Raw genomic sequence first — 21,605 nt, 5'->3', positions numbered from 1 at the left:
GCCCGGAAAGCGGGGTTTGGCAGACAGCCGAAGCATCGACGATAAACCGCGACGCCCCACTTCGCCCTGTTGTTGGATCAGGACCAGCTGTCCCCAAGCTCCCACTATGCTATCTATTCTTGTGTGTTTATGCCCTCTGTTGAAGATTGTTGTCCTCCTGCCTGCTCTCTCGCTTGGTGTTGCCTTCTAGAATCCTTCTTTCGCGTCCTCCTACTTCGGTTCTGTTGGTGCTAGGCACCATGTCTGGTTCTGTATACCTATAGTCTCCCCCCAGCCCTCAGCTTCGTCTCTTTATCTTGTCCGCATCCTCTCAGACTCGCATGTGCTATATCTCAGTTGAATCTGTAAATCTTTTTGTTGCCTCATGCTGGGTTCCTATGTGGCTCTATGTTTCCATCTTTCGACCACCACCTTCATCCACCGCCTGGAGTCGGACTCAATCCGCAAAACACAATGCTCCAACCGCTTCGATTCGTCCGATTACTAAGTATGAGAGCTCGTACACAGATTCCGCAGACATTGTCATACGTTGAAGGGGCGACAATCCTTCTTCGCGGAGGGGGCGACAGGGGACCAATCTGTCTGCAAACTGTAGTATTTTGTGGCATCGATCGTAGCATGCCTGGTGTCTGGTGCTTTCTCTATGCAGGAGGTGATACCGTTCTGTCGGGCTTGTCGTCGTTGTTGTCGCGGGACGTTGCAAACTTTGTCGGGGGTGATAGGCGACCCATAACCTATCGGTAGCTGTAGTATTGATGTTTGTTTGGGCTTGGTCGTTGTGCTCACGTGATAGCCCGTGACTCAACCGCGGTGGTGTCGATGGTGTTGTCTATTGACGTGTCATACTTTGTGGCTTGCTCTCGAATTTTTCGTGGTCAGAGCCCGCCCGCGGCCACGAGCAGGCTCTTTGGGAGCAGAATCAATGCCGAGGATGACATTATGCCCAAAGTGACCTCTGAGAGCGCGAGCGGGCGTGGTTTGATCAATTTGATGCTGTTTTCAAAAATTTCGTTCTCGCTGTTGTTGATGTTTTTACTGACGCTGTGTTGGCTGCCCTGAACGACGATAGGGAACCAACGCCCAGGGCAGCTGATGGTGCCTTGGAGGAGGGAAGGGGAGAGAAGGAAAAAAACAAAAAGAAGTAGGCGGTGGGGGGAGAGACAAGGTACCACCCTCCAACATGCCAGCACCGCAGCCCCGTCATCATGGAGGGGCACTACATCGTACAGGGACACACCTCCACTTTTCCCCTCACACCCCTGTCAACCATGTTCAAATAAGGACTTGGGCCTACGCCGCATCTTCAACGCTTTCCATATCCCACCTTCCCCCTCCCCCCCGCCTGACACCACCAAACAACATACCTACCTAAAGCGATCTTACCTTACGGATACGCCCTCCTCGATTCAGCCGGACCTTCCACCCGCTTCGGTGTCTAAAGCTGGTCGCCCAGATTCCTGTGCCTCCCACCTCCACTCATACCTTAAACACAACTATCTGCCCAGTTTCGACCAGTCGGAGCATACTTCGACTTTTACTCGTTCCTTTACTGGGCTCTGACCTTGCCAGCTCGAACTTCTTCTCAGAGTTCGATTGACTATCAAATACCCTCGCTAGCAGTAACGGTTGCTACCCATTTTGACTCAACAATTCTTCCTTATTCAAGACTGAAGGAACCGGGACGTTTCACAAGGCTGAGGCGGCTGACGGACAAGCCTCACTATAACGCTCCCGCATTCGTTGAACCCGAGAAACGCACAATGACTCCAAAGCCCCCGGCATTTTCTTGAGATTCTGTGGCTTTCACACCCGGTCATACAGACAAACTAAAAATGAACGAACCGCGCGATATCGAAGATCTTCTGCAGAATGGCTATTTCAAGACTTCGAGGGCCAAAACGCCCAAGCCGTAAGCAAACCAGCATACACTTCCGCGAAAAGCTATAGACCAATTTCTTACACAAGTGACAGATCTGATACGGAACCACCTGCGGTTCCCCCTCATAACTCGAGTATTACCCGCACGAACTACAACCCAGATCCCCAGATTCCCCGATTCTTCGACGCACCGTTAAGACTTTCTCATCGCAAAAACTATCCTCCCCCTCCTAGTGTTGAAGATGAGACGGCATCGCTCCTTAGGGAACACGGCAGCATCGTGTCAGCATCCAGCGATGAGCCTCCTTCGCGGGGCGACGCTGAACAGCACCCAATAATTATGGAAGTGCACGAATACAATCCCGAGCGCCGTTTCGTTATTGTGCCGAAGTCTGCTAGCGAGAAGGGAGACGAAGACTCGTCTGATGACGCCAAGTCGAGTTATTCTGGTGGCCCACGCTCCGGAAAACAGGCAGTGAACGGCGATTACGAAGCGAATACTGGCAGGAAATACCATACCTCTCGGGCTGATGATATGGACAGCCCCAAACGGCCCGAGCTTGAAAAGAGGAAGAGCAGACAGGATCTCCCTCGGATCGAGACCGATGTCACAACAGAGCAGCCCCGAACCAAAAGACATGAGCGAACGAAGTCCGCTACTCGTGTAGAGCAGCAGCCGTCTGACTACTTTTCAAAGTATGACAAGCGCCAGCCGAACGAAACTCTGCTCTCTCCTCAAGTGATCAAGCACGCCACAGGAGGCCGGGAAAAAGTGTACTATGACTACTCTCAGGCTGGTCGGAACGGCGTTCCTCGACCTCAACGAAGTCACTCGAATCTTGCCGATCAACGAAGATTTGACGACAACTATACGCGGCAAACATCGTCATCCAACCCGCCGCCTTCCAGGCGCTCGAACACGAACATTGATTCTTCCAAAGAGCCCAGGCAGTTGTCTGGCGATAGAGTTAGCGAATCTCCCCGTTATCAACGTGAGCGTGTGGTACCGCGAGGTGAGCGGCCAGAAAACAAAGACCCATCACCGCCGTACGACCGGTCAGAACGCGATAGGGAATCGAAACGCACGCCAACTTACAAGCGCGACTCGCCGCGACGGAGAGATGATAGCGGCTCTAGTAGCAGCGATTATTCGCACACACCGCGAACGGCCAACGCTCGAAGGAGAAGGTCGATTGTGAATCAAGAAGGCAGAGAAAACATTTTGAGCCCAGAGCAGGCCAGGCCATCACAACCAGGCAGATCCAGATCGCGTGCGCCGCCCGAGGCAGTCATGCCATCCCCGCGGGTATCAACCAAATCTTTCACCGATGACCTTCCTCCTCCTCCTCCGCCTCGCTCCTCGCAGACCTTCCCAGTGGTCAAGGATCCTAGAGACAGTGGAGATGCAAAAGATAAACCCACGCCTTACCCTGACGATGATTTATTGCCCGGTACCAGTCGTCTGAACCTTCGCGACCCTGACCCTTCTCGCTCTCGCTCTCGGGCCTCCACGTTCAACGTCAATAATTCGGTGGTGATGCCAGCGGTCATGCCTCCAATGCCTGTTCCCGCTGGACCACGTAGCCCTACTGAAAAAAGGAGATCGCCTGAAAGGAGACCAGTTACGCAGCCTGGAGGGCTCCCTCCGCAAGCAGAACAATGGCCACCAGCCAAGTTCGACCCTGCAAAGACTGCGCTTGCTGTTGATGGGCCAAGAGGCAGCTACCGTCGGTACTCACACGATGCGGATCGGGGAGGTGTTCCTGACTTTCCTGATTGTCCTCGAAAGGAAGGTGTCGTCGGGTATGCGGACTGGCTCAGCCTACCACGGTGCGACAACTTCAATATCTGCCCTGACTGCTACAACGGAGTATTCTTGAACACGGAATTCCGCAATGATTTCATGCCTATGCTTTTCCGTCCGATGGACAAGCCGATTGCTTGTGACTTTGGTTCGTGTGGGTGGTACCATATTGCATGGTTGCTGACTCTGAAGAACCGTCATACGGACTTGCGCCTGTTCTATCAGGTTGCCAACGTTGCGAGCAAGGTCACTAGTGGGACTCAGCCTTGCCCTGGTGATCGCCGTGTCACACGCGTGTGGTATTCGCTCAAGAACCCTTACTCCCAGACAACTATGCCTGACTTCACTGTCTGTTATGAATGTGCCAAAACTATCGAGGGGCTGTTGCCCAACCTGACTGGTGTGTTTGTTACCCTCCACCCTGCAGCACAACCGACCAGGGGCACTTGCGCGATGCATTTCAACCCAGATCGAAAGCGTTTTGTAATGTATTTTGACACGCTTGAGACGACATCGGATATTGCTCTCGCCACAACTCAGGCACCGAACATCGGCAAGCTTGTCAGCGATATTGAGAGCCTGTCAGTATACGCAGAGTGCTGCAAAGATAACCCCGTTTATGATCAAAACTGGCACGTCATGCAGTTCCTCCCGCAGTTCACCGTTTGCGGTGACTGTTTCGATGAGGTGGTCGCACCTCAACTTAAAGATGGCAATATTGTTGCCCGAAACTTTTATGTGAAGCCCCAACGGATAGAGGAAGCAACATGCCAGTTGTACTCTACTCGGATGAGGGCAGTCTTTGACAAAGCCTGCCGGCGGAATGACCCGAAATATCTCGAGGTCAAGGTTTTGGAGAGGCAAAAGATGTTTGTTGAGACGTATAAGCGGTTATCTAAGCTTGAGCAAGAGAGATCCCTTTGGGCTAGGGAAGAAAGCAAGAAGCTGCTCCAGGAGTGGGAAAAATGGGAATGATTTCTACGCACGAATGAATGAAATGAGAAACGGACGAGTACAATGTTAGCTTATACCACGACCTGGGAGCGAATAAAAGCTCCGGGATACATAGAGACTAATTGTCTGTACGAAATGGGACTAAGTTGCTGGAATGAAATAACTTTCCTTACGAGTGATGGCCCGCTTTTACCGAATCCTAACATATCTCTCTCTGTCTTGATCACATACGTACGTACTGGACGTATGTATCGCATTTGATTCATACTTGCAAGACTTGGAGCGTAGAAAATATTCTCTGCCCAAAACTTAATACCATCAAACTCACTTGCAAGACGTACATGTAAGAACTTATTTAGTACTGGAAGTAGATCGTACACAGAGTAGTAAGTAAGGGCAGGAGCGTTGTTGGAAAGAAAAGTGTAATTACTGCAAGGGGCAAACGGATACAAGATTACAAAAGAAGAAGGCCATTCAAGTCTGAGTTCTCTCTCTTGCGCCCCATTTTAACACATCAATTGACTCTTTGGGCTGGCCAATATGCAATTTGTGAAGGTTGTTATAAAAACCCATTACAAGTCGTATTGTCGAGTTGGCCTTCACATACGTGCAGGCAAGATCTGCGTGATATGACTATGGGAGTTTCGGCATATTACATCAGAGGAAAGACGAGCATCAATAGCATCCAATGTTTGCATAGTCTTCCAAGACCTTACCCCCATGAGATCGACAGTTTGTTTCGCCCATTGTCGAGTATATCGAGTATATGTGGCAGCTCATAAGAAACCAGGCATGTTGCTGGCTAGGAAAGTTACAGCTATTGTGTACCGATATAAATGAGGCTTGCGAGGCTTCAACCTACTACAGTAACAATGGTCAATGTTGGGTTGGGAGCCACAGAAGCGAGACACTGTTTTCTCTGCTTTTGAAACGGATAGCTTGCCGATCTCGTGTTACTACAACGTTGCCGCGTCATTTTGTCATACCGTACATGTGGTCTTGCCCGGTATAACTTGGCTTGTTTTTGTATGATGGCCAATGAGAACATGTCAAAGTTTGTGGCTACTAATGTCAATTATGTCGCACTTATGCTCCATTGACAATTGATTTTCTGTATTGGTCGAGAGCATTGGAGGGGTTGATTTGCCTTTGGTGAGGATAATCTGTCTCGAACCAGTGACAGAGTTGAGCAGACCTTGACGACTCCGGGAGTACGGCACACATATTACCTTCACCCCGGCCGATCAGCAGCTAAGAGACTCGCGCGGGGTGAAAAGAATATTTGACATTTTATTACTCGCAACCTTAACGGCATGAGTTGGCTTCAGTACTGGGCGCAGCTGACATGGAAAAATGAGTGGTGTGTGTGAGTACTCGGGGTGAAGAACACCCGCTGCAGAGCCATCCCAACACAGGGGTGTGCAGGGGGACGGAAATAGGCCTGCAGCAGCGGTTCCCACGCCTTGAAAGTGAGACGCACGGACCAGATGTCTTCAGGGGTTCAATGCCGTGTCTGCAGCGTGACAGACAACTCTGCCGAAGTTCATGTCAACTTGTCCAGACAACAGCAACATCGGATTCTTCCCTCGCTAACAGACGCCCACGGTGCATCGTCCAGTGTTTTTTTTTTCTTCTTTATCCCTTTTTTTCTTTTCGCAGAAAACTCCACATTGGTCATGGTCGAACCATAACCCACAGAAGTTACCAAGTTTAGAGAGGGATGTTCGTTCCCCATACTTGCAACACAACTGTGGTATCGCCTACTGTTGCTCAGACGTTTTGTACTGGATATCGACGCAACAGTCAATTAGAAATAATAAGTGGGAAGAATTTAAGGATAAAAAAAAAAAGAGACATCAACATTCCCATTTTCCTATGGCTCCCGTCAGCCGTCCAAGCAATGATCCAGATCTCCCAAGGCTTGGCATACAAGTCTAAAATGTTTACTCGTCTTTTGCTCTTTCCGGTTACATGTCCTGACGTTGCAGGGGACAAGCGGCCAATCTTGAGACGAGGTGGCTGCCAAGTTCGAACCACTACCGTTTCATCTCTTCCAACCCGACCGCACTGCCTCGCTTTCCTCGCTTGCCACGCCCACGAGATGTAGTACTTTTCGGCCTGGCCTGGGCCAGAATCCCTGCCGACTTGAATGGTCGCAAGGCATGAGAAGGAGGGCGGTTCACGGCGACACAGCGTGATGCAAGGGTTACCAGGTTTAGAAACCTCGAAAAAATGGGGTTTATGGTGTTAAGCCGTCTCGAGATGGTAGAAAGTCATCCAAACGCAAATGTGGCGCGCTGCTTCTCCTTCCGCCAGTATCGCTTGTGTGTCTCTTATTGTCTGTCGTTCACGTCATTACATCTCTGTTTCCTCTTTCTCTACACCTTTCTTGTGAGCATCATCTGGCCTTCTTTGGTTCTTTGCCAAGAAGCGTTACTTTCTTTTCTTTGACGAGAGGTCGTTGCGAAGACTTGTTTACGAGTCTTCTGTTCCATTCCTTTTTTCTTCTTGTTTTTTTAAACTCCTGGTCGAGTCTCGCCTTTATTGCCGCAAGCTCGGTTTTGTACCTTTGAGTTTTCCATTCTACAGTCCAGGCGACCTTTTAGTCTTAACGTTTGTGTGACGATTATTACTTTTTTATTATTACCTTCCTTTCTCGCCTAGTCCGATTGTCGTTTCGATATAGTCTACTAGATACTTTTATGACGGACGATATCACACTTGTCATCATCGAGAGGTTCACGCCGGGGGTTTCGACAAGCCTATTTCCTTCGGTCACTGACCGGTGCCTCGAGTTCGGCCATTACGACTCACCAAAGTGCTTCCAAATATGAGAGGCTTCCTCAAGATCGCGGCGGGCGCGGCATGCCTGCTAGGAGGCCGGCTCGCCGATGCTGCTGTTAAAGTCGACTTTAGCAATGACCAATCCATTAAAGACGGTGCGAGTACGATTGCATTTGGTCTGTTGAAATACTACACAGGAAACAACACCGGTGATGTGCCAGGAAACCTGCCAGATCCTTATTTTTGTATGCTTATACTCAACACCAACCTTGTTCATTACTAACGGCGTCACAGGGTGGGAGGCCGGAGCGATGTTCGGGACCATGGTGGATTACTGGCTGTTGACCGGGGACTCGACTTACAACGACGTTACGATGCAGGCCCTGCTCCACCAGGCCGGCGAGGATGCCGATTTCATGCCAAGAAACCAGACGAGAACCGAGGGAAACGACGACCAAGGATTTTGGGCGATGGCAGCGATGAGTGCAGCTGAGAACAACTTTCCGAATCCGCCAAAGGACCAGCCCCAGTGGCTGGCACTCGCCCAGGCTGTGTTCAACCAGTATGTCAGCCGTTGGGACATGGAGACGTGCGGCGGTGGGTTGCGGTGGCAGATCTTCACCTTCAACAATGGCTTCAATTACAAAAACTCGATTTCGAACGGTTGCTTCTTCAACATCGCGGCTCGACTGGCACGTTTCACGGGTAACCAAACGTACGCCGAATGGGCGGAAAGGGTGTTTGACTGGGAAGTCAGCGTCGGCCTGATCACGCCGGACTTCAAGATCTACGACGGCGCCACGGTCGACAACGGCAAGAATTGCAAGGATAAGGACACGATTCAGTGGTCGTACAACGCGGGCATCTTCCTGCATGGGTCTGCTGTCATGTACAACTTCACCAGGGACAAGAGATGGATGACCCGGACCGAGGGTATTCTCACCGAAGCGACAGGCCTCTTTTTCAACCAAAGCGCCATGACCGAGCAGGCCTGCGAACCATTCAAGCTTTGCGACAACGACCAACAGAGTTTCAAGGGCTACCTCACGCGGTGGATGGCAGGGACAGCACAGGTGGTACCCGAGTTATTCGACCGGATCATGGGTCTCCTGAAGCCCAACGCTGAGGCTGCCATGTCTGTGTGCAATGGGTCACCCGCAAGCGGGTTCAACGGCAAGCCCGGTACGGCTTGCGGTTTCAAGTGGAACCCTAGGGGCCAGTTTGACGGGCTGGTCGGTGTCGGCGCGCAGATGAACGCCCTTGACGCCGCCATGTATATGCTTGTTAAGAAGGCGGATGTCAAGACCGCACCGGTGACGGCCGACACGGGTGGTACATCGGTAGGCAACCCGAATGCCGGTATGAGCTTGCAGCCCAAGATCCCTACACTACCACCGATCGAGACCAAAGATAAGGTGGCTGCCGGCTTTGCTACTACGGCTCTGGTGCTCAGTGTCGTGGGAGGCTGTTTCTTTATTATGAAATGATGGACATATTTTGCGGTGATCTTTTATTTATTTTTTCCCTCTTTTTAATTTGTGTGATATTACATCATTCGGAATTGGCATATGGTACGGCGTTAAAGGGGGTTGCAAACAAAGAGGGGGAAAAAAAACCAGCTTTGAGAGCGGTTTATCACGATACAGTGGCACGGCTTTGGGCGGCAGCAATTGATGAATTCCTCCAGCAGAGGGGGCTTGGGTCTTTGATATATATATACCCTATAAATACATGCAAAAATGTCGTTCTTGAGTTAAACTCTTTTTACCAGTCAATGTTATGCGCCTGGAACTCCCCCTTTCATTCAATTGTTGAAAACATCTCAAAAGACTTTTGGCAACGTTGTTCGTGAAATGGACGTTACAAGCGAAATGCGCTTAAAATGTCTCGGTTTTTTCTAATTTCGAGTTTAGCAGTTTAGCTCCAGGACGGCAGCACTTGCTGTCGAAGTCTTGGAGAAATGTCTACTTCATTTCCCTAGCGCCAGAGGCTTAAAATCTCCTAGTTTGCACATCGGCTTATACCTCGGGGGAAACCCGAGCGCTTGGGCTTTCCCAGAATGGATATCCCATCCACCCCCCGCGGCCCCGCTTCACCCCGCGGCCACGGTGAGAGGAGAGAGGAGGAGCGTTCGGGTGGGACGTCATGGTCGACTAATTCCCCTCGGGGGTCAACACCCGACTCACATAGAGTCGGGTTCTTCCCGGTGCTTTGAAAAGGGCTCTCGCGGCGTTTGTCTTTTCATCTCCTCCTCAATTCGCTCTCCCAGGTTCACGATTGTCAGTCGTCCGTTCTTCTCATCCTCTCCTTTTCCTCATTCCGTGCTCTCACGATCAGCTTTCTTGAGCTTCGAACTCATCTTCCCTGACCATTCTCACCCCACATTGACGGATCTCGGAGCAACAATAACAACAGACACTGGACAACCATCGCCAAAATGTCAGCAAAGCATTTCATCAACGATCCCACCAAGCTGGTGAACGCCGCCCTTCACAGTCTGACCCTGACGAACCCGAGTCTCGCTCTCGACAAGACAAATAAGATCATTTACCGCAGGCCGACGGGCAATGCAGACTCTCAAGTCTCCGTGATCAGCGGTGGTGGCTCCGGCCATGAGCCCTCCTTCTCGGCCATGGTCGGCCAGGGACTTCTGTCCGCCGCCGTCGCCGGCACCATCTTCGCCAGCCCCAGCGCCGAGCAGGTGCGCACCGCCATCGCCTCCCGTGTCGATACCTCCAAGGGTGTCTTGGTCACTGTTATGAACTACACGGGTGACGTCCTCAACTTTGGCATGGCTGTCGAGAAGGCCCGCGCCGCCGGACTTGAGGTCGAGATGGTTGTTGTAGGCGACGACGTCGGTGTCGGGCGTGCCAAGGCGGGCAAGGTCGGTCGCAGAGGTATTGCCGGCACTGTGCTTGTACACAAGATCGCAGGTGCGCTGGCGGCACAGGGACGCCCTCTCAGCGAGGTTGCTAAGGTCGCGCGCCTGACGGCGGACAACCTGGTCAGCGTCGGTGCCAGCTTGGAGCACGTCCATGTGCCTGGTCGCGCGATCCCCAGCGAGAAGGACGAGGGCGCCCTGCAACTCGGTGAGGCGGAGCTGGGTATGGGTATTCACAACGAGCCCGGCTCCGGCCGGGAAAAGGCTGATCTGCCTGAGCTGGTGAGCAAGATGCTCACGCAGCTGCTGGACCAGAACGACAAGGACCGCGCGTTCTTGAACGTCAACTCGAACGAGGTTGTTCTGCTGATTAACAACCTCGGCGGCGTGAGCGTTTTGGAGCTTGGCGGTATCACCGCCGAGGTCGCCTCGCAGCTCGAGAGCAAGTACGGTATCCGCCCCGTTCGCATCTTGAGCGGAACGTACATGACCAGTCTGAACGGTCTTGGTTTTAGCATCACTCTGCTGAATGTCGTCAACACGGACATTGGCGGCCCTAGCATGATCCAGCTTCTGGATGCCCCTACTGAGGCTACCGGCTGGTCTTCGCCCATTCTCAAGGAGACCTGGGAAGCCAAGAACACGGCTACAAGAGAAGACGAAGCTGGCTCTGGAGAGACCACCAAGCCTAGCGATCTCAAGTACGACCCTGCTGCCGCAACCAAGACCATCACCACTGCCCTCAACCGCATCATCGCCGCCGAACCTGAGGTCACCAAGTACGACACCATTGTTGGTGATGGTGACTGCGGCATCGGCCTGAAGAGAGGAGCTGAAGGTAAGCTAACACACTCCTTGTGCCACAGATTATACGACAATATGCTAACAATTCACTCATAGCCATCCTTAAGCACATTTCTGAGACGCCCTTGACCGGCGACGCCGTCGTCGATCTTGCATCCGCAGTCCCTGTCGTCGAGAACACGATGGACGGCACCTCTGGCGCTCTCTATGCCATCTTCCTCAATGCCCTTGTCGGGGCCCTCCGCTCGCTCGCGCCCGGCACTGCTGACCCTAAGGTCTGGGCTGCTGCCCTCAAGCAGAGCAGCGACGCCATGTCGCGGTACACCCCCGCACGCCCCGGCGACCGCACTCTCGTCGACGCGCTGTACCCTTTCGTTGAGACCCTCGGTCAGACAGGCGACGTCAAGAAGGCTGCCGAGGCGGCGCGCGCCGGAGCCGAGAAGACCAAGGGCATGAAGGCCAGTCTCGGCCGGACTGTGTACATTGGTGGCTCCGGCTTCGAGCAGGTCCCTGACCCTGGTGCTTGGGGCCTCAGCTGCTTCTTCGCCGGTCTGGCGGGAATTGAGAGTGAAGAGGGATGGGAGAAGCTGTAAATGAGGAGAGGACTTGGCGCTTAAATTGATATCCCGTATTGAAGCTTTAGTATCTGTGTTATAATTTCGTGGTTTTTTTTTTTCTTCTTTTATTTTGGAATGACAAAAAGCGGTTTCAGGGGGCTGAAGTTGGACGGTGGCACATGTCTGGTTTTGGGAAGCGGCAAAATGCAATCTCGGAAGGAATGACGGCCATGGTACGGATAGCACAGAGAGAAAAAAAACATAATGATCCTATTGTCTCTTCAACGCCAAGTTCGTCCCGTTTTAGAAAACCACTCTACCGTGGGTATTTTCACGCAAATGTCTCCGCCCTCGTTGAGTCTCGCCCCCCTCCGTTCCTCTTTCGCGATGTGTGATGATATTCCATCCAAACAGCTCCATTTGGCATCTCATTTCGTATCGTTCGAGCTCCTGCGTGTGTAGGGTAACGTGGCCCTACTTTTTTCTTCTCTCGTTGACGACGCGTCGTAGACGGATTGTTACGTGGACCATCGTAACAAGACTAAGATTCTTAATTCGTTCGTACATGTACAACTCCTTCAGCTCAGGAGAACCAGAATAACACTGTCACCGCGGAGGAACCTGTGGCATGTGTTAGTCTAATGTGATGTGATCATAAGGGGGTCGACGCGTCGACGTCTTCGCCTGGGGATATAAACCGACATTTTGCTGATGAAGCGGTCCTTGTTGACGGGGCGACCCTTCTTGCCATTGGCGAGACGCGGCGTCTCAGTCCACATTTCCTGAATCAGAGCTGTTAGTGTCCAACTTCTTAATGTCACAGCATAGAGTATCCGGATAGAAAACGGATGTATCGTGTTCTCGTACCTTTACGTTCTCAAGAACCATGTTGCAGTGTCTGTCAAAGGCCTTGACGCGCGCAAGAAGCTTGCGGTTGTTGCGGATGGAGATGAGCACCTGAGTGTGGCTGCGCACGGCGGTCTGGAGGATCGAGAGGGGACCTGCGCTGAACTCGTGCTCCTCGAGCTGGGCGATCTCGTACTCGGTGAGCTCATTGCGAGGCTTGGTAAGAAGCTCCCTGGAACCCGAATGTTAGTGAGGCATGCTTCGCGTGGATTCTGGGACTAGAAACGCACTGGATCTTGGGGTCGGTCGACATGATGGGCGGTTAATGGCGGGGGTGTTCGAGATGTGCGGAGGTGGGTATGTAAGTAATGTCGCGATGATACTTTTGCTGGAGGCTGCAGCAAGGCTGAAAGAGTTTGGCGGTCTCGCGGCTCAGTGGTTGGTGCTCTGATTGGACGAACCTCCAGTAAAAGTCGGCGCTGGAAAAAGTGCCCCCGTCCGCAAGCATAGTTGAAGCTTACAGCTGCTTTAGTGGAGTAAGCACCACGCCGCCTGGGTGGGTGGCCAGTGCACCGGGCCCTGGCCGTGGAACCATCCAATTGCCTTATGGCCCATGGGTATTCTCGGCCTCAATTTTTGGGTGGTGAGGAGCATGGAAAATCATTCCCGCGACATCATCTAAAACAACCCTCGAGCCGATCGAACCTCCCCCCTCCTCCCCTCCTTTCAACCTTAGAGCCTGCTACCCCCCAGTCGATGCGCCGCTTGTCCTAGACGAGCGCATTGGCAGCTGGCGAAAAATAAATGTTCTCCAGGACGTTTGCAGTACGAGCCGGGTCGGCAGCACTAGCTGCTCCTTGCAGGAGCTGTACCAGGAGCTTCGGCATGCCTCTCAGAGCCAAGATTATCACCGCGCAGGCTTCGTCTCGCGCACAGGTTAGTATTTGAATGCAGTTGAGTGTGTTTCCATGGCAAGCATGTTAACCGTGTTTCTTCACAGATGTCTACCGAGGTCCCCAAGGAATTCAGAGAGCGCCGTGATGATGAGGTCGACGATGTGCTCTTCAACAGCCTTTACGGCGTGCGGACTATCCAGCTCAACCGGCCGAAGAAACTCAACTCACTCAACGCCAGCATGATCCGCAAGATCCTGCCGCGACTGGTCGAGTGGGAGAAGTCAGACATGGCGAACGTGGTGATCATGAAGGGATCCGGCGAAAAGGCTTTCTGCGCAGGTGGAGACGTCGCTGAGCTGGCCAAGTACAACCAGGAGAGCGAGGATGGATGGAAGAAGAGCGCCGACTACTTTGCGCTCGAGTACAAGCTGGACCACTACATCGCTACTTACGACAAACCGTATATTGCCTTTATGGACGGTATCACGATGGGAGGTGGTGTCGGCCTTAGCATCCACGCTCCCTTCCGCATTGCTACCGAGCGGAGCGTTTTCGCCATGCCTGAGACGACGATTGGCTTCTTCCCTGATGTTGGTGCCTCGTTCTTCCTGCCCAGAATGCCCGGCGCCGTTGGTACGTACCTCGCCCTGACGAGCGAGAGACTCAAGGGTGCCAACGTCTTCTACTCTGGTGTCGCCACCCACTACCTGCACTCGACCAGTCTGCCCCAGCTGGAGTCTCGTCTGGCCGAAATCCGATTCGACGACCGTGACTCCTTGGAGAAGCGCCTCCAGGTCATTGGCTCGACGTTGGAGGAGTTCGCTACCGGTCTCCCACACGATGAGCCCATCCTTCTGGGCGGTGAGCTGCGAAAGGCCGTTGATCGTTGCTTCAGCAAGAGCACCGTCCAGGACATCATTTCGGCGCTCAAGGCCGAGGAGGGTGCTACCAAGCAGTGGGCTGAGAAGACCCTCGACACGCTGCACAAGCGCTCGCCCACAGCCGTCAATGTTGCACTGAGACAGATGCGCATCGGCGGCGGCTGGTCGATCAAGGAGACCTTCCAGCGCGAGCACCAGATTGCCACCAAGTTCATGCAGCATCCCGATTTCACGGAGGGAGTGACGGCGCTGCTGGTGCGCAAGGAGACACCTAAGTGGCAGCCCGCTACTCTTGAGGACATCAAGCCCGAAGACAAGGTCGCCGACCCCTTCTTCAAGGCGGAGGGCGAGGAGCTGCAGATGCTGAACGACCGCGACTTCAAGGAATACCGCTACCCGTACTTTGCGCTGCCGACCGAGAACGAGGTTAAGCAGGTCGTTCTGGAGGGTCAGTACACACCTAAGCAGGTCGTGAAGAAGGTGGTGGCGAACAGAAATGGACGCCAGGGCGTTGCGGAAGTAGTCAGGGAGGTTGTTAGCCGAAAGGTTGTCACCAATGAGGCTGGCCGCGCAACCTGGTCTGAATAAATGGGCGGTCGATGGAGTTGGGAGGGTTCACCGATGTTTTAAGCATTAGGTGTGTATAATAGTGTAGATGCTTTACCCTGTGTCTGAATAAACAAAAAAGGAGGACTCTCTTGTGTGTTGAAGTAATTTTATTTTTGGGACAAATGTGCTTGTAAATGGGAATGCATGGCACGATGCATGAATTGGCTGAATAGCTTCATCTCATAAAAGTGGACTGGAATGGGTTTCTTTCATTGGCCGACTAGTCTTGGAGTAGTTTGTGGTTCTTCAACTCCATCGTGGTTGAAGCAGACGAAAAAGTTGGGGTAAAAATGGCTTCAACCTGATAGGTTCGGGTGGGTTTGGTTGCGGCATGGCTGCCTACTGTTGGGGAGCCTCACGAGACGTCGGAGTTAAGGAGGGTGTCACTGACGGGTTAGATTCCGTCATCAAAACCGTCAATAAACCTCTAAAAGTGGCGAGAGGCATTCCGTCAAGTGAGCTTAGAATGGCTTCGTTCTCATTGGACTAACGGTGCTTGGCTACAAAAAGTGTGTTGCGGGCGGAAAGGCAAGTGGAGATTGACTCATGGGTGAAAACGCTAGGGAAGAAGAATCACCGTGTTGGGATGGGACGGAAAATGATCAAGGATGGGAAAGGGGAAGAGAGCACACCGGTCTGCTCTGGCTGGCCCGTGGGATTGTACGGACAACGCAGGCGAGGGGAGACAGAGGACCTCAGGCTTCAGGTGGACAAGTATAAAAGGGACGGGCCCCGCCGTCTTCGGTCAGGGGGAAAGAAGAATGCCAGGTAGAATTTCCCTCCTGTTTTCTTCATCTCCTGTTGCAAGTTCCGGTGCTTGGTCCGCCCTGATCCTGAGTCGCCGGAGAAAGTCCCGATTGCAAACGCAAAGCCCGACGAAAAATAGGTGTTAGGCATCGGCTGGTCAGGGCCCCCACCCACCCCCGAGAAGCGAAAGGAGGGGACCCACTTCCGGCATTCACTCAGCAACCGTCCGCTTCCAGCAGTGGTGTCGATCCCGTTTTTTCCCAGGCCAGAGTCAGCACGGGCCACACATACACATTCAGTCGCGGACAGAAAGCGTGCACGTGTTTAGGCGCGTTCTGGATTTGGCTGTAACTGTTCGCGCTAAGAAACGTAGGCGACCACAAACCCCTGACCCAACGTCACAGCGCGGGCCACCCTGCTTGACCGCCTAGCCCCAGTTTGTACCGTGACCTACGACTCTTTTGTACCGCTACCACACGCGACAACACCCTCAGTCTTCGTTTTTGTGTTGCTTCCTCTGTCTGCGGTTACCAGTATCTTTTCCCTGTTTTCTGTCAGTTATTTCCCTCTCAATTGGAGATTTTTTAGCAGAAATTTCTCAAATTTCCTCTTTTCTCTCAAAAACGAGTGGTCCGAAAACAATTTGGATCACTTTGTCTCGGGCCAGTTTCTCTAGTCGCGCAGGGGCTTTAAGTGCTTGATCCACTTCCCAAAAACGCGACTTACACCAAAGACCGGACCCAGAACGCGACTCCCTCACGACCACGGCCATGATACCCGCCCCGCGGTTTCTTACGTGACGCCTGCACTTAACCACTTTACACCACTACAAACACCAATTGCCAACCCACCTTCACTCATCCTCTCCTCCACTTTACTTTCCCTTTTTCTTTTTTTTCCATTTCCACTCTCGGTCACCGCCCTTCGACCTCGTCGACCTTACCGTCCGTCTCCTCCTCTCACCTGTACAATTCGACACCCACCGAACTGGACGACTACACGAACCGGGAGTGAGAGCCACGCCTACCATGGCGTCGCCAATGCCGATAGCACCCATGGGTACCTGGGGAGGTGAAGGCCAGGCCATGCCACCACAGCCGCCTGCTGCCACCAACGACATTGACGAGTTTGGCGTCCAGGTCAAGACGATGGGCCGTAAGGGCTTCCCGTTTGCTCTGGTGTTTTGGGAAGCGTTGCTGACGCGGTGCCACAGTCAAGGTCACCTACACATTCGCAGATAGCGGGGAGAGTTTCCTCGCGCGGCATCCCCATCTGCTTCCTATTCAGACAGTACCAATCGATGACAAGCGTACCGTCGGCATGGTCGACTTGAAGATTTGTGCTCAGGCCGTTGCCAAGTGCAGCCCCGAGCTGCTCAGCGACGTTACCCGTGACTTTGCTGTCTACGCCTACGACTACTCGGAACCCGACGAGCCCCTAGTTGGCCAGGGCCTTCTGGGCTGGATTATCAACAACTCGAACGACAAAAGGATCATTGGACGCGCCACCAGGAATCCCCTCTCAGTTTTTAGCAACGGCGTGAAGGACATCCTGGAGATCAAGTTCAAGCTGAAGCCCGTGGTCGCCATGGCCCAGCCACATTACGAGAATGAACCGAAACCCGACCATCGGCACTCCTATCAGCGTTCCGAGAGCCACATGAGCGTCGAGATTCAGCCTACAAGACCTGTCGAGGGTGCCCTCACACCCTCGAGCCATGCTGAGTGGAACTCATTTATGCAGTCAAATCCTCAGATGGGCAACCAGCAACACCCTGCCAGAGTTGCGTCTCCTCACCCACCACAACACCACAATGACTTCCAGCAGTCTATGCAACGCAGCAATTCTTTTAGTTATAACGCACCACCGCTACAGCACCAGCAGCATATCCTGCCTCAGCCTCAGCAGCCGATGCAAAATTCTGAAGGACCTAACCGGGTTGCCCCGATTCCCGTTGACACAGCAACCGATACCCAGGCCAACCCACCCTCAAGACCATCATCCAGGGCATCTAACCGATCAAAAAGATCAAAGCCCACAGGTCGACCCCGTGGCCGACCACGCAAGCAACCTCGAGCCGAGAACCAAGGCAACACGTCCGGATACGAAGATGGAACGGATGGCGATGACGGCCCGGCGAAGAAAAAGAGGGCCACCATGACCCAGGTTACGAGTAACATCAACACCCCCTTTGGTGGTGGCCCTGAATCTTTGCGAGTGGCAGCTAGCACATCTGGCTCACTGCGGACCTTGCGACCGATGGGCATGCCCACGGAGACCCCTATGGGCTCTCATATGCAAGAGATCCCTAGAGCACCCACACCAGTCCCGGACAGGGGCCCCACGGTACCGCAAGCTGGCAAGGCGGCGAACGGGAGCAAGCTTCGCCGACAGTCGACATTAAGCCAAGCTGCAACACCTCCCAGTCAGCCTTCATTTTCCGAGGTTCCTTTTGCTCTGTCTCCTAGTCAGCAGGACGGACGCTCACCTGTGGACTCGGAAGCAGCCTCCCCCATGTACTCGGAGGATAGCCCTGCAGCCATTGGATCGTCCCCTCCAGTCCTCCGCACAGCCAGCTTTGTACGATCGAGTCCGCCAGCTTCAAGCCCTATCCTTCCTCCGATGCCCATGCCCCAGCCCGCCGACTCTGGCTTCATGAGTGGAGGCATGGACGACCTGTTCGAAACCGAGGGAATGAAGCAGCTTCCCCAACCGGTCGCTGCACCGACAGCGCTTAGGTCCAACGTCACCAAGGAACGACGATCTCGCTCGGGAATCCCAATCCAGGTCTTCCAGTTGGCGACACAGCCTTCTAGTGAAGCTGAGTTTACCAAGAATACACAGCCCGTTGCGTCACGCCCCCCAACCTCAACACTTTCGCAGGAGCCTACACTGCCACCATTGACGCGAAATGGTAGCGATTCAAGAACCTCGATGGCTCCTCCGCCTTCTCAACCGGCGGAAAAAGAGCCTTCGCCACAACAAGAGGAGCCGGTTGTGGCGGTTAAGCCGGAAGTCGACAGCGACGATCAAGGTGCTCCCAAGGCTGATTCTCAACCGCCGGTTGATACCCTGGACATGGGACTCGAGAAGCTTGTTCAGGCAGTGAGTGGAATGGCACCCGAGCCGACCCTTTCAGAGCCGCCAAAGACTGGTGCGGATGCCGAGATATCGTTTGCCCGACCTTCCGCGCCACCCTCTCTGCAGCGCTCTGCCTCATCCGGGTTCTCACTGGCTCTTCCCACCGTTCCAGCCAGTGACCCCATCGGTCCCCTAGCTCTACCTGCCCTCAACCGGCCTGATGTGACCTCTTTCTCCGAGGCAATCTGCCCGCCTAGTGATGCGTTGCAGCCTCCGAAGTCACCTCAACAACCTACTAGATCGAACAAGAACTACGTCAAGAAGCAGGCAATCAGAGAGAAGTTGCTGCAAGCAATTGAGAATGGAGAGACCCCTATGTACTGCACCAACTGTGGAGCGATTGAGACTCCCACTTGGCGAAAGATCTGGACTCAGGAACATAAGGGTGTGCCGGAGTTTACAGAGTTTTCTGACAAGCCTGGAAGGATCACCGCTATTCTGGTTTTGGACCGTGATGCCGATGAAAAGGTGACGAGATATCAGGTCATCAAGAAGGCATTGGCACCAAAGGAGAAGAAGTCCGATTGGAAGGAGCACATGCTCTGCAACCCTTGCGGAATCTGGCTGTCAAAATGGAAGTCTCACCGGCCCGCGGAGAAGTGGGAGAAGGATAGCTCTCGACTTGGGCAGCAGAGGCGTCCTCGAGGTACCGGGAGAGCTCCGCGGCCACCCAGGACAAGGAAGACTGGGCCAAACCAAATGAACCCAACGTCCGAGGCCTACTTCACAACTGACCCTATCGGGCCCGAAGACCAAGGCATCTCGCCGAATGACGAGAGCAGATCGCGGGGCGTCTCCCAAGTGAGCAACCCCAACGAGTCTTTTGACCAGTCCTTCCAGCAACCAGACCAGCGTGAATCCCGCCCCGCATCACCTGGGAACGTCTCCAACCCTGGCTCTACCCACTCTAGAGGCAGTGGCACAGCTAAGAGCCCTATTACCATTGACAATGCCGATGTTCAGGACATGGGCTCAACCCGACGACTCTTATTTCCATCGCCACGAAAGGAGGGCGTTCCCAAGATCTTGGGCGAATTGGCCGTTAACATCGTTCAAACTACAGCTGACTCAAACGGATCAGCTGAAACAGTACAAATCAAGGACATGGTTGAGAAGGAGTCAAGCATGGACGGCGCATCAAAGGATTCCGGCGTGAACAAGGAAAATCTCGCCGTCTCCGGCGACGACCTTGAAGACCTTTTCAGAAGTCCGGCCATTGCCCGTCCATCTACGCCGCCTCCCCGGGATAGAGCCCCTAATAACGGTCCCTTCAAGACGCCTACGCGACCAACACCAAGCCATCGACCGATCACGAGGAGCGTCACTAGAAGTGTCTCACGTTCCCTGAGGTCGTGTGATCTGCTTCGGTCTCCCGTAGCTGTCCGACGCACACCAACGCGGACACCGAGGTCGGCTAAGGGCCCGATTCGGAGGAGTCCCCGTTTGCACCAAGATGAGTTTAGTCAGATGGAACTTGCCCTTGAAGAATATCTTCAAACACAGCCAATGGACCAGCAATACGACTCTGACATGCTGGAGGCTATGAACCGAGCACTGGCAGAGACCATGAACGCTTCCGTTACAAATTTTGACATTTCCAGCATGGTACTGGATTCGAACTGCCAGCTTGAGTTTGGCGACCTTTTGGGCTCGCCGGCCCGGCCTTCTCCGCGGGCTCGGCAACTGACGGATTATGATGATTGGGAGACTTGGGAAACCAGCATGCGTACGCGTCAAGCGGCAGAGGATGCCGGACGTCAATAGATACCCCGATTTGCGCAATTAATGGTTTTCATGTGGAGATATTACGGCGAGCATGGCCCACAGATGCATAGGGAGTTCACCATGCAAGGGCACGCAGCATCGCGGAGGAGTCGTGTGATTGTTTGTTTATTCGGGATTGCATTATAATAGCACAGACATGATACTTATGGGCAGGCGTTTGGGCACATCACTGAGATGATGCCGTTTTGGTGGACTTATATCATGATTTTGCCTCTTGGGGGCATGTAGCTCCTCTGCCGGTTTAACGAGCTGATGACCCATTGTGGGGTTTGATTCATGCTTTTAGTTCTAGAGTCAAGCACCAACTTGTGCTAGCAATACAACAGTTAATGCCATGCAATGTTTCTACTTCCTTGTGACTCTCGCTATCCTGATATGACTCGTCTACTATGTCAGACAACCGGGGCCAGAAAACTGGGGACAAGGTCTGTAAGGTTGCCAATAACGTTTTTCGTGTAATGGTGAGGTCGCAGTTGATGAACGAGGGTTTCCGTAGAACAGTACTTAGAATCAGCTATTAGGAAGACCAACGTTTTGGGCTAGGAGTTTGACTGTCAAGAGTGTTTTCTAGTGACACAACTTAGGAAGCACCATCCTTTTATATTGCAATGGCTACCCGGCCCAATTCGCAAATACAAGTATGAGAACTGCGGGAAACGAAGTACCTTATTAGACATGCCCCTGTGATGGGTACCTGTTCTGTCGATTTCGGAGGTTCTATCTGTCTTTCTGTTCAAATGACCCAGAAATCTGACATGTATAGACTTCACGGGCAACATATTTTGTCTTGCATCCGCCATGTATCTAGGCTCCAAGGGCTAAAATTTCGGTCACGAGTTTACCCTGTTGAACACATTTTCAGCTGGACATCCTTTGCATGGGCCAGTAGTCCACTTCTGAGTCTGTAGTATCTCTTCCCCCGGCGACCTGGATTTTAAGCGGAAACGTAGTGAGGCGTGTTCCGTTGAAATGTGTTCCCGCCTATTCCATGCCCTCAAAATTGCAAGACTGGTTCACGGTTGGTGAAGGCGGTAATAT

General features: G+C 53.1%; 7 protein-coding genes across 7 annotated transcripts; 6 read left to right on the top strand and 1 right to left on the bottom strand.

The window, feature by feature from the left end:
• Nucleotides 1–387: 387 nt before the first annotated feature.
• CTRU02_201649 (uncharacterized protein) lies at nucleotides 388–744 on the top strand (the record flags this gene model as incomplete). The annotated part of the gene is made up of 1 exon (XM_036729120.2): nucleotides 388–744. One exon carries the CDS (start codon nucleotides 388–390, stop codon nucleotides 742–744), a length of 357 nt encoding a protein of 118 aa, XP_036579271.1.
• A 1,088-nt stretch (nucleotides 745–1,832) lies between these two features.
• On the top strand, nucleotides 1,833–4,657 carry CTRU02_201648 (ser arg-related nuclear matrix protein; the record flags this gene model as incomplete). The annotated part of the gene is made up of 2 exons (XM_036729119.1): nucleotides 1,833–1,909; nucleotides 1,972–4,657. 2 exons carry the CDS (start codon nucleotides 1,833–1,835, stop codon nucleotides 4,655–4,657), a joined length of 2,763 nt encoding a protein of 920 aa, XP_036579270.1.
• A 2,809-nt stretch (nucleotides 4,658–7,466) lies between these two features.
• Nucleotides 7,467–8,907, top strand: CTRU02_201647 (dihydroxyacetone kinase; the record flags this gene model as incomplete). The annotated part of the gene is made up of 2 exons (XM_070203898.1): nucleotides 7,467–7,641; nucleotides 7,670–8,907. 2 exons carry the CDS (start codon nucleotides 7,467–7,469, stop codon nucleotides 8,905–8,907), a joined length of 1,413 nt encoding a protein of 470 aa, XP_070062480.1.
• Nucleotides 8,908–9,857: 950 nt separating this feature from the next.
• Nucleotides 9,858–11,698, top strand: CTRU02_201646 (dihydroxyacetone kinase; the record flags this gene model as incomplete). The annotated part of the gene is made up of 2 exons (XM_036729117.1): nucleotides 9,858–11,139; nucleotides 11,202–11,698. 2 exons carry the CDS (start codon nucleotides 9,858–9,860, stop codon nucleotides 11,696–11,698), a joined length of 1,779 nt encoding a protein of 592 aa, XP_036579268.1.
• A 542-nt stretch (nucleotides 11,699–12,240) lies between these two features.
• On the bottom strand, nucleotides 12,241–12,821 carry CTRU02_201645 (small nuclear ribonucleoprotein sm d2; the record flags this gene model as incomplete). The annotated part of the gene is made up of 4 exons (XM_036729116.1): nucleotides 12,241–12,283; nucleotides 12,365–12,444; nucleotides 12,530–12,740; nucleotides 12,799–12,821. 4 exons carry the CDS (start codon nucleotides 12,819–12,821, stop codon nucleotides 12,241–12,243), a joined length of 357 nt encoding a protein of 118 aa, XP_036579267.1.
• A 491-nt stretch (nucleotides 12,822–13,312) lies between these two features.
• On the top strand, nucleotides 13,313–14,873 carry CTRU02_201644 (mitochondrial 37S ribosomal protein mS47; the record flags this gene model as incomplete). The annotated part of the gene is made up of 2 exons (XM_036729115.1): nucleotides 13,313–13,444; nucleotides 13,509–14,873. 2 exons carry the CDS (start codon nucleotides 13,313–13,315, stop codon nucleotides 14,871–14,873), a joined length of 1,497 nt encoding a protein of 498 aa, XP_036579266.1.
• A 1,796-nt stretch (nucleotides 14,874–16,669) lies between these two features.
• Nucleotides 16,670–20,546, top strand: CTRU02_201643 (GATA transcription factor; the record flags this gene model as incomplete). The annotated part of the gene is made up of 2 exons (XM_036729114.1): nucleotides 16,670–16,796; nucleotides 16,855–20,546. 2 exons carry the CDS (start codon nucleotides 16,670–16,672, stop codon nucleotides 20,544–20,546), a joined length of 3,819 nt encoding a protein of 1,272 aa, XP_036579265.1.
• Between the last annotated feature and the right edge of the window lie 1,059 nt (nucleotides 20,547–21,605).

This window comes from Colletotrichum truncatum, assembly GCF_014235925.2.
Source record: "Colletotrichum truncatum strain CMES1059 chromosome Unknown Contig_0001, whole genome shotgun sequence".
In the NCBI taxonomy this organism is placed as follows: Eukaryota; Fungi; Ascomycota; class Sordariomycetes; order Glomerellales; family Glomerellaceae; genus Colletotrichum; species Colletotrichum truncatum.
This window is presented reverse-complemented; position numbering and strand designations above follow the sequence as displayed.